This window comes from Lepisma saccharinum, chromosome 1, assembly GCF_977018435.1.
Source record: "Lepisma saccharinum chromosome 1, izLepSacc3.1, whole genome shotgun sequence".
In the NCBI taxonomy this organism is placed as follows: domain Eukaryota; kingdom Metazoa; phylum Arthropoda; class Insecta; order Zygentoma; family Lepismatidae; genus Lepisma; species Lepisma saccharinum.
Genome location: NC_139229.1, coordinates 98,148,043 through 98,160,467, shown reverse-complemented (window position 1 = coordinate 98,160,467; position 12,425 = coordinate 98,148,043). Strand labels below are relative to the sequence as shown.

General features: G+C 34.7%; 2 protein-coding genes across 3 annotated transcripts in view; one reads left to right on the top strand and one right to left on the bottom strand.

Annotated features, from left to right (window-relative positions):
* The window catches only part of LOC145984499 (ionotropic receptor 25a-like), a 148,762-nt gene extending 143,315 nt beyond the window's left edge, over nucleotides 1-5,447 (top strand). Inside the window, exon 17 of the mRNA XM_083118157.1 lies at nucleotides 2,897-5,447. Within this exon, the coding sequence (XP_082974283.1) occupies nucleotides 2,897-2,939 (43 nt within the window). The 3' untranslated portion in view covers nucleotides 2,940-5,447. The remainder of the gene's footprint in view (nucleotides 1-2,896) is intronic.
* Nucleotides 5,448-5,553: 106 nt separating this feature from the next.
* Nucleotides 5,554-12,425, bottom strand: part of ImpL2 (Ecdysone-inducible gene L2) — a 76,279-nt gene continuing 69,407 nt past the window's right edge. The window contains exons 6-9 of one of the 2 annotated variants that reach the window (XM_083134978.1): nucleotides 11,523-11,731; nucleotides 9,877-9,999; nucleotides 8,182-8,257; nucleotides 5,554-7,047 (exon numbers count right to left, since the gene is read on the bottom strand). In XM_083134978.1, coding sequence (XP_082991104.1) covers nucleotides 8,243-8,257; nucleotides 9,877-9,999; nucleotides 11,523-11,731 — 347 coding nt within the window. In that variant the 3' untranslated portion in view covers nucleotides 5,554-7,047; nucleotides 8,182-8,242. The remainder of the gene's footprint in view (nucleotides 7,048-8,181; nucleotides 8,258-9,876; nucleotides 10,000-11,522; nucleotides 11,732-12,425) is intronic. The other variant, XM_083134970.1, reaches the window with a different exon arrangement.

Below are 12,425 nucleotides of genomic sequence, written 5' to 3'. Positions count from 1 at the left end.
GCATGTCGATTTTTTGGTCACTCTGCTTGACATTGTTCTTCAATATGTCCAAATAGACATATGCATCCATGATACCATCAATAAACTGGATGGTACCAACACCTTTGGACGACATACAGCCCCAAATCATTAATGACCCACCACCGTGTTTAACTGTTGGAACTGTGTTAATGTGATCATTGTCTTTATTTGATTTTCTCCAGACCCTATTTATTTCATCTGGCCCATATATATATTAACCTTGGACTCGTCTGACCATATGACACTATCCCAAAATTCCTGGTCCTTGTGGATGTGCTCTTTCGCGAATGAAAGTCTATTCTGCGATTCATCTTATTTACATACGGCCTCTTTCGTGGTATTCTGCCATGATATCCATGGCACGGACATCATCTTGCCAGCAACATTTTCTACTAACGGTGTCGTAACTGAGAAACACTTAGTCGGTGGTTTTCTCGCACTCTTTTTTTTAAAAAAATAAAGCGTTCATCACGTTTATTCAACCGTCTCTCTTTTGGTTTTCTCGGCACATTCTGTGTTGAACCTTCCTCTCTCAATTTGTTTACTATGTATTGAACTGTGGAGTGTGATTTATTGACTGTTTGTTCAAATTTTCTTGACGAATCACCTCTAAGGGCCAAATTTATAATAACATCCTTCAGATCGGAACTAAGTTCCTTCACCTTGCCCATTTCGAACACGCTGATAGATAGACGATAGGTAGGGTGACCAGATATTTGATGACCAAAAAGAGTATAGTCTATAGGTTAAAGATGCGCATGCACAAAACATAAAAATAAATCTAAAATAAGGGTCGCTATTTGTTATTGCCTCTGTTAGAGCCCCTATAAAATAGGCCTACACTCTACAGATTCAAATTACTTATGAGTCTAATGTAATTAGCTAATTATAAATACTTACTCACCAATGGCACCATCGTTCATACTTCTGGGATGATTTTGCTTTCTTGAGTACGTTTAAATCGTAATTTATTGCCAGTCCAAACTGTTCACAGGTCATTACTTGTTCGAGTATTGACATCAGGAGTGTACTTTTTTCCTCTCGCCAATAAGTTTTAGGAACACTGAAGAGTCTTTCACAACCAACATTTGTACCAGACAGAGTAAACAAGAATTTTATAAGAGGCACAATCACTTTTAAATTTGACCCAGCCTGTACTAAATCTTTGCATACTGACCTCCACTTACACATCATAGATTCTTTTCTTTCCCCCAATCTTCAAGATGTTTTTCAAAGGCTTTTGCAATTGCACAGTAAGTTTCAAAAATATCATTATTAGGGCTGATCCGATACCGATGCCGATGTATCGGTATCGACCAATAACAGTGGTATCGGTATCGGAAAGTATCGGTTGGAAATCAGCTACCGATACCAGCCGATACTTTCCGGTATTTTGGTCTTTCAGGGGGTCCGCAAAAATCTCGCGCTACTTCTTGACAGTCTAATTATCCTGGAAATTATGCAAAATTAAAACTTCCTTTTTATTTTACACTAATTTTGCACGAAAATCTATATTTTGTGACTACTTACTATCTATTTTAATATTCTAAATTCTTAAATATTCTAAAGCAATTTTTTTCTTGGTGTGTTGATGCATATAATTGGAGGATAATATTTATACACCAATATTGATCAATATTTTGAACAAATTTTAATTATTTAAATTTTCAAGTATCGGTATCGGTGGGAATCGCTAAGAGTATCGGCATCGGTATCGGTTCAAAGTGGTATCGGCTCAGCTCTAATCATTATCATTAAATTCTAATGAATTTGAAATATGTTTTTCTTGTTGATGGAATATGAAAATGACTCTTGAAATTGTTCATAGGAAATTCTTGAGTCATGGAGTAAATACTTCAGTTTGTTGAAATCTTGACGTTTTTCGTTCTGTGGATTTTAAGGCATTTTCACGCGTAAAATAATGAATGAAATTAAATAGCAAGGAAAAGAGTATATTTGGGGATTTTTGCAAATTGAAAAGAGTATTAAGTATATGTACCTCTAAAAGAGTATAATACTCTTAAAAAGAGTATGTCTGGTCTCCCTACGATAGGCCTACAACAATATCTACGGCATCCGATTGACGGAGAGCGCGCCTGCATGTTCAAACATGTTACGAAGTTGCAAACTGCACGAAATCGCACGAATAGCGGTGGTGCTGTATGCGAGGAAGATTGAAACTCTTGCCTGTACGAATAATAATGTTGCATGAAACAGCGTGTTTTTCTCTTTGCACACAACACAAGTGGTTTGGATCCCACTTTAAACTGTAGGTTCAGTCCCGATTAGCCTTACTGTGCATAAAGTGGACTTAAAACAGCAACTCTAACTCTTTTCACACAAATTATATGCTCTGTTTAAACACTTTGAACATACATTTTTATTGACATTTGTTGGTGAAACCTTGATTAACATTAATTTCCAGGTACATATGAAAACGATTATATTTACTAGTATATATGACATTTTTTCCTCGGGAATTCTATGTGTACGAATAACAATGTTATATATTGTATATACTTTTACATACTTGTTGCTGTTTTATTATTGTTAAAAGAAAAATTCACTTGTTTAGTTCAAAAAGACGTCCTGTTTATAGTAATATCTATCAGGTACTTTTGAGAATTATTCGAATTCAGAAATAGTGTAAAACGTTTTAAAACCTTACATTTTAACTGTGGAATGTTTTTGCGTAACACAGTATAAAGTAGAAACATATAAAACCCCTTTTTATATAAGCATTTACGTCAATATTCAATATTAACACAAAGTGTATCGCAAGTATTGTGCGTACAATTGACTAAGTCTGCATGTATTTCTAAACTTCATCACCCCAAAACAATCTAACCTTGTTTTTCTACGTGTTTCTTTAAAGGCCCCAGGGATTAAACATGGCTGGTGTGACCAATCCATGGTAGTGATGTGAATATGAGGAAAATAGGCCTGTGCCATACATGCTTCGGCATTCACATTTAGTAAAGGGTTGCAACTAAGATTAAGAACGGTGTTCTTGATTGCCCTTCTAGTGCTTTAAATACATAAGGTTACATGATTAGTTTTATCCAGTAGGTACCCGATTTGTTTGTACATTTGTTACTGCACGAGAAATTGCACCTGTGAGTTTTTGTTACTTGCATTGTAAGATTTCGATTTTTATAAGAGTACATTCAGGATAAGTACTGTCCTTTCTACTGGAAGACAAGACATTGTTGTTATTATTAACAGACACACTATAAAACACGTTGATAATTTGGTGACTTTTCTCGGACATCTATTGAAGTGATAAGAATAAGGGGGGGGATCTGTCAATTCTGATGATCACGTGTCTCCACTGTTGCACACTGTCTGTCATTCCGAAACACAAACTTTCCGTCTGTCCCTATCCTTCAACACCCTAGACAATTTCTTGAAATATCTCTCGACTCTTGAACTTACGAAGTGGTCCAATGTATTTGATTGTTCAAAGTATAGCATTTTTAATTGAGTGTCAAGAAATGCAAATCGTATTTCAACTTAAGTTAATTGAAGCACCGACTTTGAATGTACGTAGATCATAAATCTCATGAAAAACCATTGACAAAAGCATCCATGCTTTAGAATGACCATATATTCGTCGAATGACTATCCGATCCTTCACTAACACATGTATTTAAGTGAGGAACTAATGAGAATATCTCAGACACAGTGTGAGTGTTATTAGAAAATATTGGTTGTTGCTCAGACATATATGTGGTCAAACATAATATTCAAACCCAACATGAGTCAATTTGGAGAGTGCTGTGATCAGCACTAAAGCACTGAGATTGCTTATTGCGTTCTTTTCTATTTTTCTATTGAAAGCAATGTAGCTCCTTTTTTGCTAACCCCATTCGACTCCTTTCTACTAACCTGATTTGATAACGCTGCATCAGCACTCCGCCATTTCGAATATGGTATAGTGTGATTTATTTGCAGACTATTTTCACCCCATTCGATCTCAGGAGACCAATGAAATGTCCATGAAACATCACCAGTATTGTATGTGTTTTGTGTCACCCTTTATGTTAAAATAAACAACGAAGTGTGATATTATATATTTTATTATAAAGTTAAATGATGTGCTTGGATGAATATTCCTTTTACAACAAATCTCAAGTAATATGCTTTTAAACTGTACCTTTCGTCTAAAACTTTTAGACCAAAAACTTTATTTCATTTGATAAAGGAAGTTTACAATTATTTTTCCCTGTCGAATGGGAAACAACTGTTTTTGATTGTTGGATATCTGGATTATTTTCATTTTGCACTATTATTTGAAATTATATTCTGTTTCTTCTGTGATTTTGGAATGATTCTTGCTGTAAGTTCTATAACTGTAACACTCATTAGCGATTTAGTACTACTTTCTCATTATATTTACTTTTAGTTTTCTGATTATAAAAAAGTAGTATAAAGATCTCATCATGAGTTTCTTCGAGCTTATTGATTACATCTGCTAAAAATTCAAGTTAATAATTTAATTAACACAAAATAGGCATAGGTCATTAATTTATTTGAAATTTAGGTTTGAATGACATAACTTGGAATATTATGCAAGTTCCTCTTGGATCACAATATTGATTTTTCCCTAAAATAATAACATATGTGAATTAAAATTTTACAATAGTAATTTTTTCATAATTTCAAGTCATTAAAATAACACGTCAGGATTAAATATTCTCTATTCTTACAGTTGAAAATGATATAGATATAAATGTGATTAATTGTTAATATAGGAAAGCAAATTGTTTGATTTTTCACGTTACAAAATCAAGCGTTTAATAAAGTGTTAAATTAAAAAAAAGGTTGTATTAGATGTAAAACTTATAGCATTAATTGTACTATGCAAAGCGTGCCCCTTAGTTGTGGCACTAAATCATCGCAACTGATCCACAGTAATTCCACCAACCGTCTGAATTCATGTCTTCGAAATGTTTGTTCGTACACAACAGTACAGATTATTTCATTCTGTCTAAGCGTGAGCGAGGTCCTTTTCTTGGAATGAAATTAAGAATCTATAAACGAGGACAGTCAAACCGTTTGAAAGAGACAGAGCGGCAATAAATAAGACGAATTGTCTGCTATTCTGTCTGTGTTGAAACCTCTTTGTAATCTATGAAGTTTTTTCTTTCAGCGAACCCATACTGTATGCGCCATGCCCAAGGACCCATTGTATCTTGTAAGCACCAAAACAAAAACTTACGACAAGATCACTGACAAGAACAAGTTGGGACTGCTTTGACTGTGCAAGGGCTACAAGCCCAATCAATTTATCATTCCTTAGAGAATCTTGAACTTGAACAAACTGACCATTAGAATACATAATAGGTCAATTGGTATACCACAGAATTTATCATTTCTCATTCACATTAACTTAACACATTCCTTAATATGTATATATACATTTTTCAACCAGGAAGAGAAATGAAACGACACTATGCTGCATACTACATTTTAATATGTAAATCTAGTTTTACAATCATTCACAAATTTCTTATTTTAAATCATAAATTAGTCGATTTGTTAACTATTTTTAAGCAACGAATATACATGCACAACAACGATTAGCCTTGGAGAGTTTAAAAAAATAAATAAATAATGTAAAAAAGTTTTAACGAACCAAAATTTCACTTTGTATGTTTAAAATTATTTTTTCCACTTCTGTTGATAGTATGAAGGAAAGCGATATAGTTTAACTTAAAAACTGATATTAAGTACATAATTAAGGCAATAATTTACATTATCTCCTTTAGTTAATACTGTATATATTTGATCTAGTTTGTATTTCCTTATGCTCTTTACCGTTCATTCCAGTTAACTTTAAAAATGGCAGTAATACTTCTAAGGTTATTACAAAATAACGAAGTGTTACTATAGTAAAAAATATGAATAGTTTGTTGTCCTCGTTAATTTCCAGAGAGAATTATTAACAATTGTTTAATTGTAACCCATTGTACTCTATCATCTCCACACATTGTACATAAATATTATCTGATATTACTAAAAAATTACAGATGAAATTAATAGATATTATTATTTGGACATGTTTCTATTACTGGAATTTTGTTTTAGTAGTCTGTTCTCATTTTTGAAGGAAACTAAATTTTATGACGTACGTAATTTTATTTTCATTTCATCAAAGACGTTTATTATTTCAGTTAAAAGAATTTCATAGTTTTAATTTAAAAATGAGATTATGTTACTCATAAGAAATATTTAATATAAGGTGGATTGAGATTGAATTTGAGATATACAACTTATACTATGAATATCAGTATCAATGGAATATCAAATTTCATACTATAGTTTTTTTTCTTTCAAATTGAAACTATGACACATCTACCAGAAATCTACTAGCAACATCACACTTCACTGTATACAACGCACAATATTTCATGACGTAATTTCAATTTAGAGAATTCCATTCGTTAGATCAGTACAAGAATAACATTTTTAGTTTGCATTCAGTATTACTGAAAGTCGAAAACGACTCTTTATCTCCAAAACGCAACGAGAGTACCAGAATATGAAAGTTGTGTGTATAAAAATTTGAAATTTTTATGGTATACATTGAGCTTTCAACCTATTAACCTTACTTTAATTTTGACTTCTTTGACTGGATGTTTCCTCAAATATCAAACTAAAATTCAAAACAAAAATAGTTTCCTTTGTACGTTCAACGTATGCTTCGCAACTGATACAATCTTTCCCCCTCTTTGTAGTGCATAAGCATACTTGATGTATAGAGAACAGAAGTTGAACTATTGTTGAAGTTGTGTTGTTCACGAACTATGTACACGCACTAATCTATACAATTAAAGCTACTTTGTAAAGTGAAGCCATGGTCCACTGTGCAAGTTAACGAATTCTGGATGTTAAGTAAAAAGTAACGGATGTGAGTGGAACATGAAGTTCTTTTAAAATTATCATCCTCTTCTTTGTATCGAAGCGTATCACATTTGCAGTCTTGTAAGCATCTCAGGTGTCTGTTCGCACACAGTGGACGAGCTGGAAGATAAAATATATTGATTTGTAGTAGAAGAAGGAGAGTATTACAAGTAGAAGAAGAAATAAATAACAAAGTTGTAGAAGCAAACTAAATATATTACCAAATATGCAACGTAATAGTAGAAAGAAAGGATATACAGGAGAACATCAAATTAAGGATTTACAAAACTTTACACCAATATTGATTTATGGGATAGAAAGCTAACACTCCATCACTCATATAAAGATAAAAACAGATTAACAGCAACAGAGATGAACTACTTCAGAGGAGTGATGGGATAAACTAGACGAAATAGAGTCAGAAATAATAAAATTAGGAAACAGCTTCAAATAAAAACAATTAAAGAGGTAATAGAAAGACATTAGATTGGTATGCTCATGTTACTAGGATGGAAGAACAGGAAAAATCAAAGCAAATACTGGAAGCAAGACCAGAAGGCAGAAGACGAAGAGGAAGACCCTGGAATAGAATAGTAACAAGATCTGTCAGAGATAGTTAGTAATAGTGGGAAGACCATATTGGAAGTTAAGATCATGGCCCAAGATAGGAAAATGTTTAGAAGATGGATGAGGACCCCGACGCTTAACAGCACAAAAGGCAATAAGAGGTAAAGCTTTTCTGCCTCTCCGCGACGATGAGGGTGAAGAGTGAATTGATGGAATGCGTAAAGTAACAAACACAATGAAATGTACATGCCTCACCCAGGATTTGAGTCCCTTATCTTATCCTATTCAAAGTTTGAAATTTTTGAAAATTAAGGCGTGGGTGTCCTTAAAAGAACTGACAACAACGAAGGGACATTAAGATTGTCTGGAACTATACACCCTGTAATCACCCTTGCGAAAACAGATAGTCAGTCTTCATTAGAACCACACAACCAACCCTTGTCACAATTAAAATTAGTGCTATAATGAATAAATAAGTGAGCAAGATGATAACTTTATATGCAGCATTGCTTTTAACACTTAAAAGAAAAACTAACTGCACTATAATAGAAACACTAGTCCTATAAACTTCACAGTTAGTTACAATAGTAGTTATGTCTTAGTAGAACAGACATGACGTGACGTACGTAAAGATTAACAATTGTAGAAGGAGTTAACGTAATAATTTGGGTAATGCAAGAAACGTACCTATATTAAAAATTCGGCTGGCAGTTGTAACTTTCAGTTTCGTCCATCTTGGCTATCAAGCTTAGCTGTCTTCTCGCTGCAAAGAGTAAACGAGTGATCATTAACGTTTCAACAAAGTCAACAACAAGCTACTAAGCGAACAACGTATGAACGGAATAACTTCGTTTAGATGTAATTTATGTTAGAAACATATGGGATCGGAATAGAAGTGTGTGTAATAGATCATATTACTTGATGCACTATTGGCCTTGAGCACAGGCTCGAGTTTAAGAACAGGATACCAATAAACTATTTTCTTGGTTGCATCTACTAAACTAAAGGTAGGTTTTTTTTGGTTAGAAAACTGATGCAGAGAGTATCGACTGTACATGCTGTTCGTAAAAATATATTGCATTTGCTATTATATTTTAGATGATCAATAAATTCTAATGGGTTCTATTGAGTTCCGTTGCAGGACTGGAAACTTTTTTCTCGCACAATTTAAATTCGGTCCAAGTTGCGTATTGTTTTGTTGCAAAAAGGTTCCTGGACCGAATTTAAATTGATCCGCAAAAGGTTCCTTGGCCGTATTTAAATTGATCCAGAAAAAAGGTTCCCGGACCGTATTTAAGTTGAGCCGGAAGAAAGGTTCCTGGACAGTATTTAAATCCATCCGGAAAAAGGGTTCTTGTACCGTATTTAAATTCATCTTGAAAAAAGGTTTTTGGATCGTATTGGAATACTTTATACATAAAAAAGTTCTTTACGGCCTAGAATCCATTTACACTTGCTGATTTTCTCTCCCGGACGGATATTGAATTTATTTATAATTCCTGGAAATTAACAACCCTGGAATTATTAAGAATCCAGAAATCCATTCATCATCATGGGTTCTATTTGGTTCCGTAAACCTTTTTTTCTCGCACAATTTAAATTAGAACCAAATTGCGTTTTGTTTCATTGAAACATAAGATTCCTGGATAGTATTTAAATTGATCCAGAAAGAATGTTCCTGGACTGAACTGAAATACTTTACAGGTAAAAAGGTTCTTTACCGTCCAGAACCCATTTACGCTTGCTGATTTTCTCTCCTGGACTGGAATGGAATTTATTTAAAATTATGGACCTTGAACAACCCTGTTTCAATGCAAACTGGTCCATAAAAGAGATACCATTTCTAGGGTGTTCGGGAGAAAGTACTTAAGTCAAAAAATGCAATTTTACATCAGACAGTTATATATGTATATTATTTTAATAGCAAACATTACAAACATGATATACATATTGGATCATCACTGTTTCAATCTTCACACATAGCCAATATAAAATTATACTTTTAATATTTCATTTAATTGATTCAGCGTGACTTAAATGAAGGCAACAGGAAATTGTGCCTTTTCCCGAACACCCTGAATTGATCTTGTAATTCTTAAAGAATATATTAGCATGTGCGATGTCTCTGGAGGGATTGTGGAGGTTATGCTCTCCCTCAGACCAACTCTCTTAAAAAAAAAAGATGATAAAATGTAGCCTGACAACCAAAAAAGGGAAGGAACACCCAACTCTCACTTTTGTGAAATTGTAACATTTCTGTGCACTGCGAAAGGGAAGTACGCAGGCTACTACTGTTCTGATCTGACACCATATCTTACTACTGAGGCTAGGGCTAGAAAAGTAATTTACCTATGTTAGAGGAAGCAAGGGAGAGGAACTTACCTTCACCGGATAGACGAACGTTGAGGCGGAGTCTCGACCGAAAGCATTTTCAGCGATGCATGTGTAGCCTCCCATGTCGCTCCATGACAACGATGTAATAAGTAGATCCCCGTTGCTTAGCACCTACAATGCAGGGTGAACAATGATTATAATCAAAATACAAGAATAGGAATACATAACTTTGTAAGGTTAAGATTCAAAATATGTCTTCTGCGCATCAACTAGCAGCGAAGTCTGTTTTCCAAACTTTCCTTAATAACAACAACAATAACAATATCTTTATTCAGCAGAAGAGGTTCAGCATATGTTGGACCTTAGGATTATCTCAACAAAGGCTCTTTTAGGAAATTTCCATCCTTTCGAAAAATCGCTTCGTATTCCCAAATCTGAAAAATTACCTTTGTTTAGAAATCCTTCGAGAGCATTCAAGTGAATGTTTGTTTTGTTTTGCCTTCATTGTTGTCTAAGTCAAGAAGACTTAGGTGAGCACGCCATGTGGCACGAATGAGAAAAGAAAGGTGAGTTTACGGGATTCTTGTTGGGAAACCCGATGGTAAAAGCCCTGTAGGAAGGCCAAGACGAAGATGGAAGGATAACGTTGATATGGACCTAAAGGAAATCGGTTAAGATGGAAAAGATTAGATTGATCTTGCTCAGGATAGGGACAGATGGAAGGCTTGTGTTGCTTCAGCCATAAACCTTCGGGTTTAAGAAGGCTAGAGAGTTAGTTATCTAGATATTTGTGAGAGTTTCGTGGCAAATAAACTTAGATAACATGGAAGCAAACCACACGATACCCAATTGAATGCTCCAGAAGGAATTCTACACCGATGATTTTTTTCAAAATTTAGACTATCGTAGTTGTTTTTCGAATCGATAAAGACTTTGTCGATAGAGGGATAAGATCCAACGGCAGCTTTGATTGGTTCATCGGGTTATTTTAGGTCGCTTGTCTTCCACTTTTGGCTAATCGTGACGTTGAGTGATGATGTGATGAAATTGATGAAGGGACACTCAAGAAGAACACCACCCATGCGCAGGCCGGAGTTCGAACCTAGAACACCTGGCGTTGTGATAACTTACTATTTCTTTCAAAATGAAGGATGACTACTAAAAAATGTATGTGTACTCCTCGTTTTACGAAAATCCTGGGCACGCCACTGACTTGAATAGGAAGCCTATAAGACGCCCACCAGCAATAAAAGTGGGAAATCTAGATCCTAAAATACTCGCTTCCCCGCAAAGCGTTGCGTGTGTTGCCTAACTCTACGGCGGTGGTAGAAGTTGCCATTGGAAATTTACTATAAAATCCAGCGCCGTAGAGTTAGGCAACACACATAACGCCTTACACGGAAGCGAGAATTTCAGGATCAAGGTGTCCCATTTTTATTATTACCGGTGACTGTACATTATTGTATGACTATCATATTAGTGTATTTTACTAAAATGTGTATCTTTTGTATAGCTTATGAGTGTTTAGATCCGTAGTATAATTAATTTAAAGGTTCTAACTTATATTTGTATTATGTACAGCACCAAAATGAGTGTTTTATTTAGGCAAAAATGTAATTTTGGTCACTTTTGGATGTGTATGGCTCAAGTTGGAGACCAAAGGGAGAGATAGGGGATCGTGATTTTTTTCTTACCTTGTGTTTGCCGTCTGTAGTTACTACGTTATTCTCAGGATCAAGCCAAAGTGTCAATGGTTTGGGTTCGCCACTTGACCTACAGGTGAGCACAGCGTTGTTGCCCATGAGGTCGAGGTAGGTCTTCGTCCACTGCGTCACCACGGCGGGGACTCCCCGCATCTTTTTCGGGGAGCAAGTTGAAAACATTGTTGCGAAGTTCAAGTCACCTGGAATTAAATGAACCATTCAGTAATTCCTGTCGATTGGTGGTTTCAGAGAAGGGTTGAAAGGGTGTTCGCTCCCCAATAACCCCAATAAGACTAGAACTATTTGATTCTACTATTTTTATTCATACGAGATTTTTCTTCTCTCTAGGTTAATCGTGACGCTGAGGATCAATGAATAATTTATCAAATATATGAGGAAACACACATAACAAAACGTTCACGTCTTACCCAGGATTCTAACTAGGGCACCTAGCTTCGAAGCGCCCACGCTAACTACTCAGATCATACCTGGATACACTATAACACTAAGAGTAATATTGCAATGGACCTAGCGAGATAACCTTCGCCATAAATTTTTGTAGACGGGGTTAGATCCTCGATATAATATTAATATAACCATTCATAATAGTAATATTTAGTGATATGAACTAAAAACTATCATTATTACACCGCATTATATTCTTGAAGAGATCCTTTAAATAGATTCACCAGACCAATGAATATCTGATATTCTTTTCAGATTTTGAGCCATTATCTCACATTTCGTTATAACTCAACATGGAGAACTTCGATAGATATTTTATATAGATATTTTAGTTTCAAATTTAATGTTATGTAAAGACGCTCCCCACTTCTTCCAGGTCCACTAGTTCACCTCCCTTACTGTAATTTTGTATAGCATATGAAATCTGAC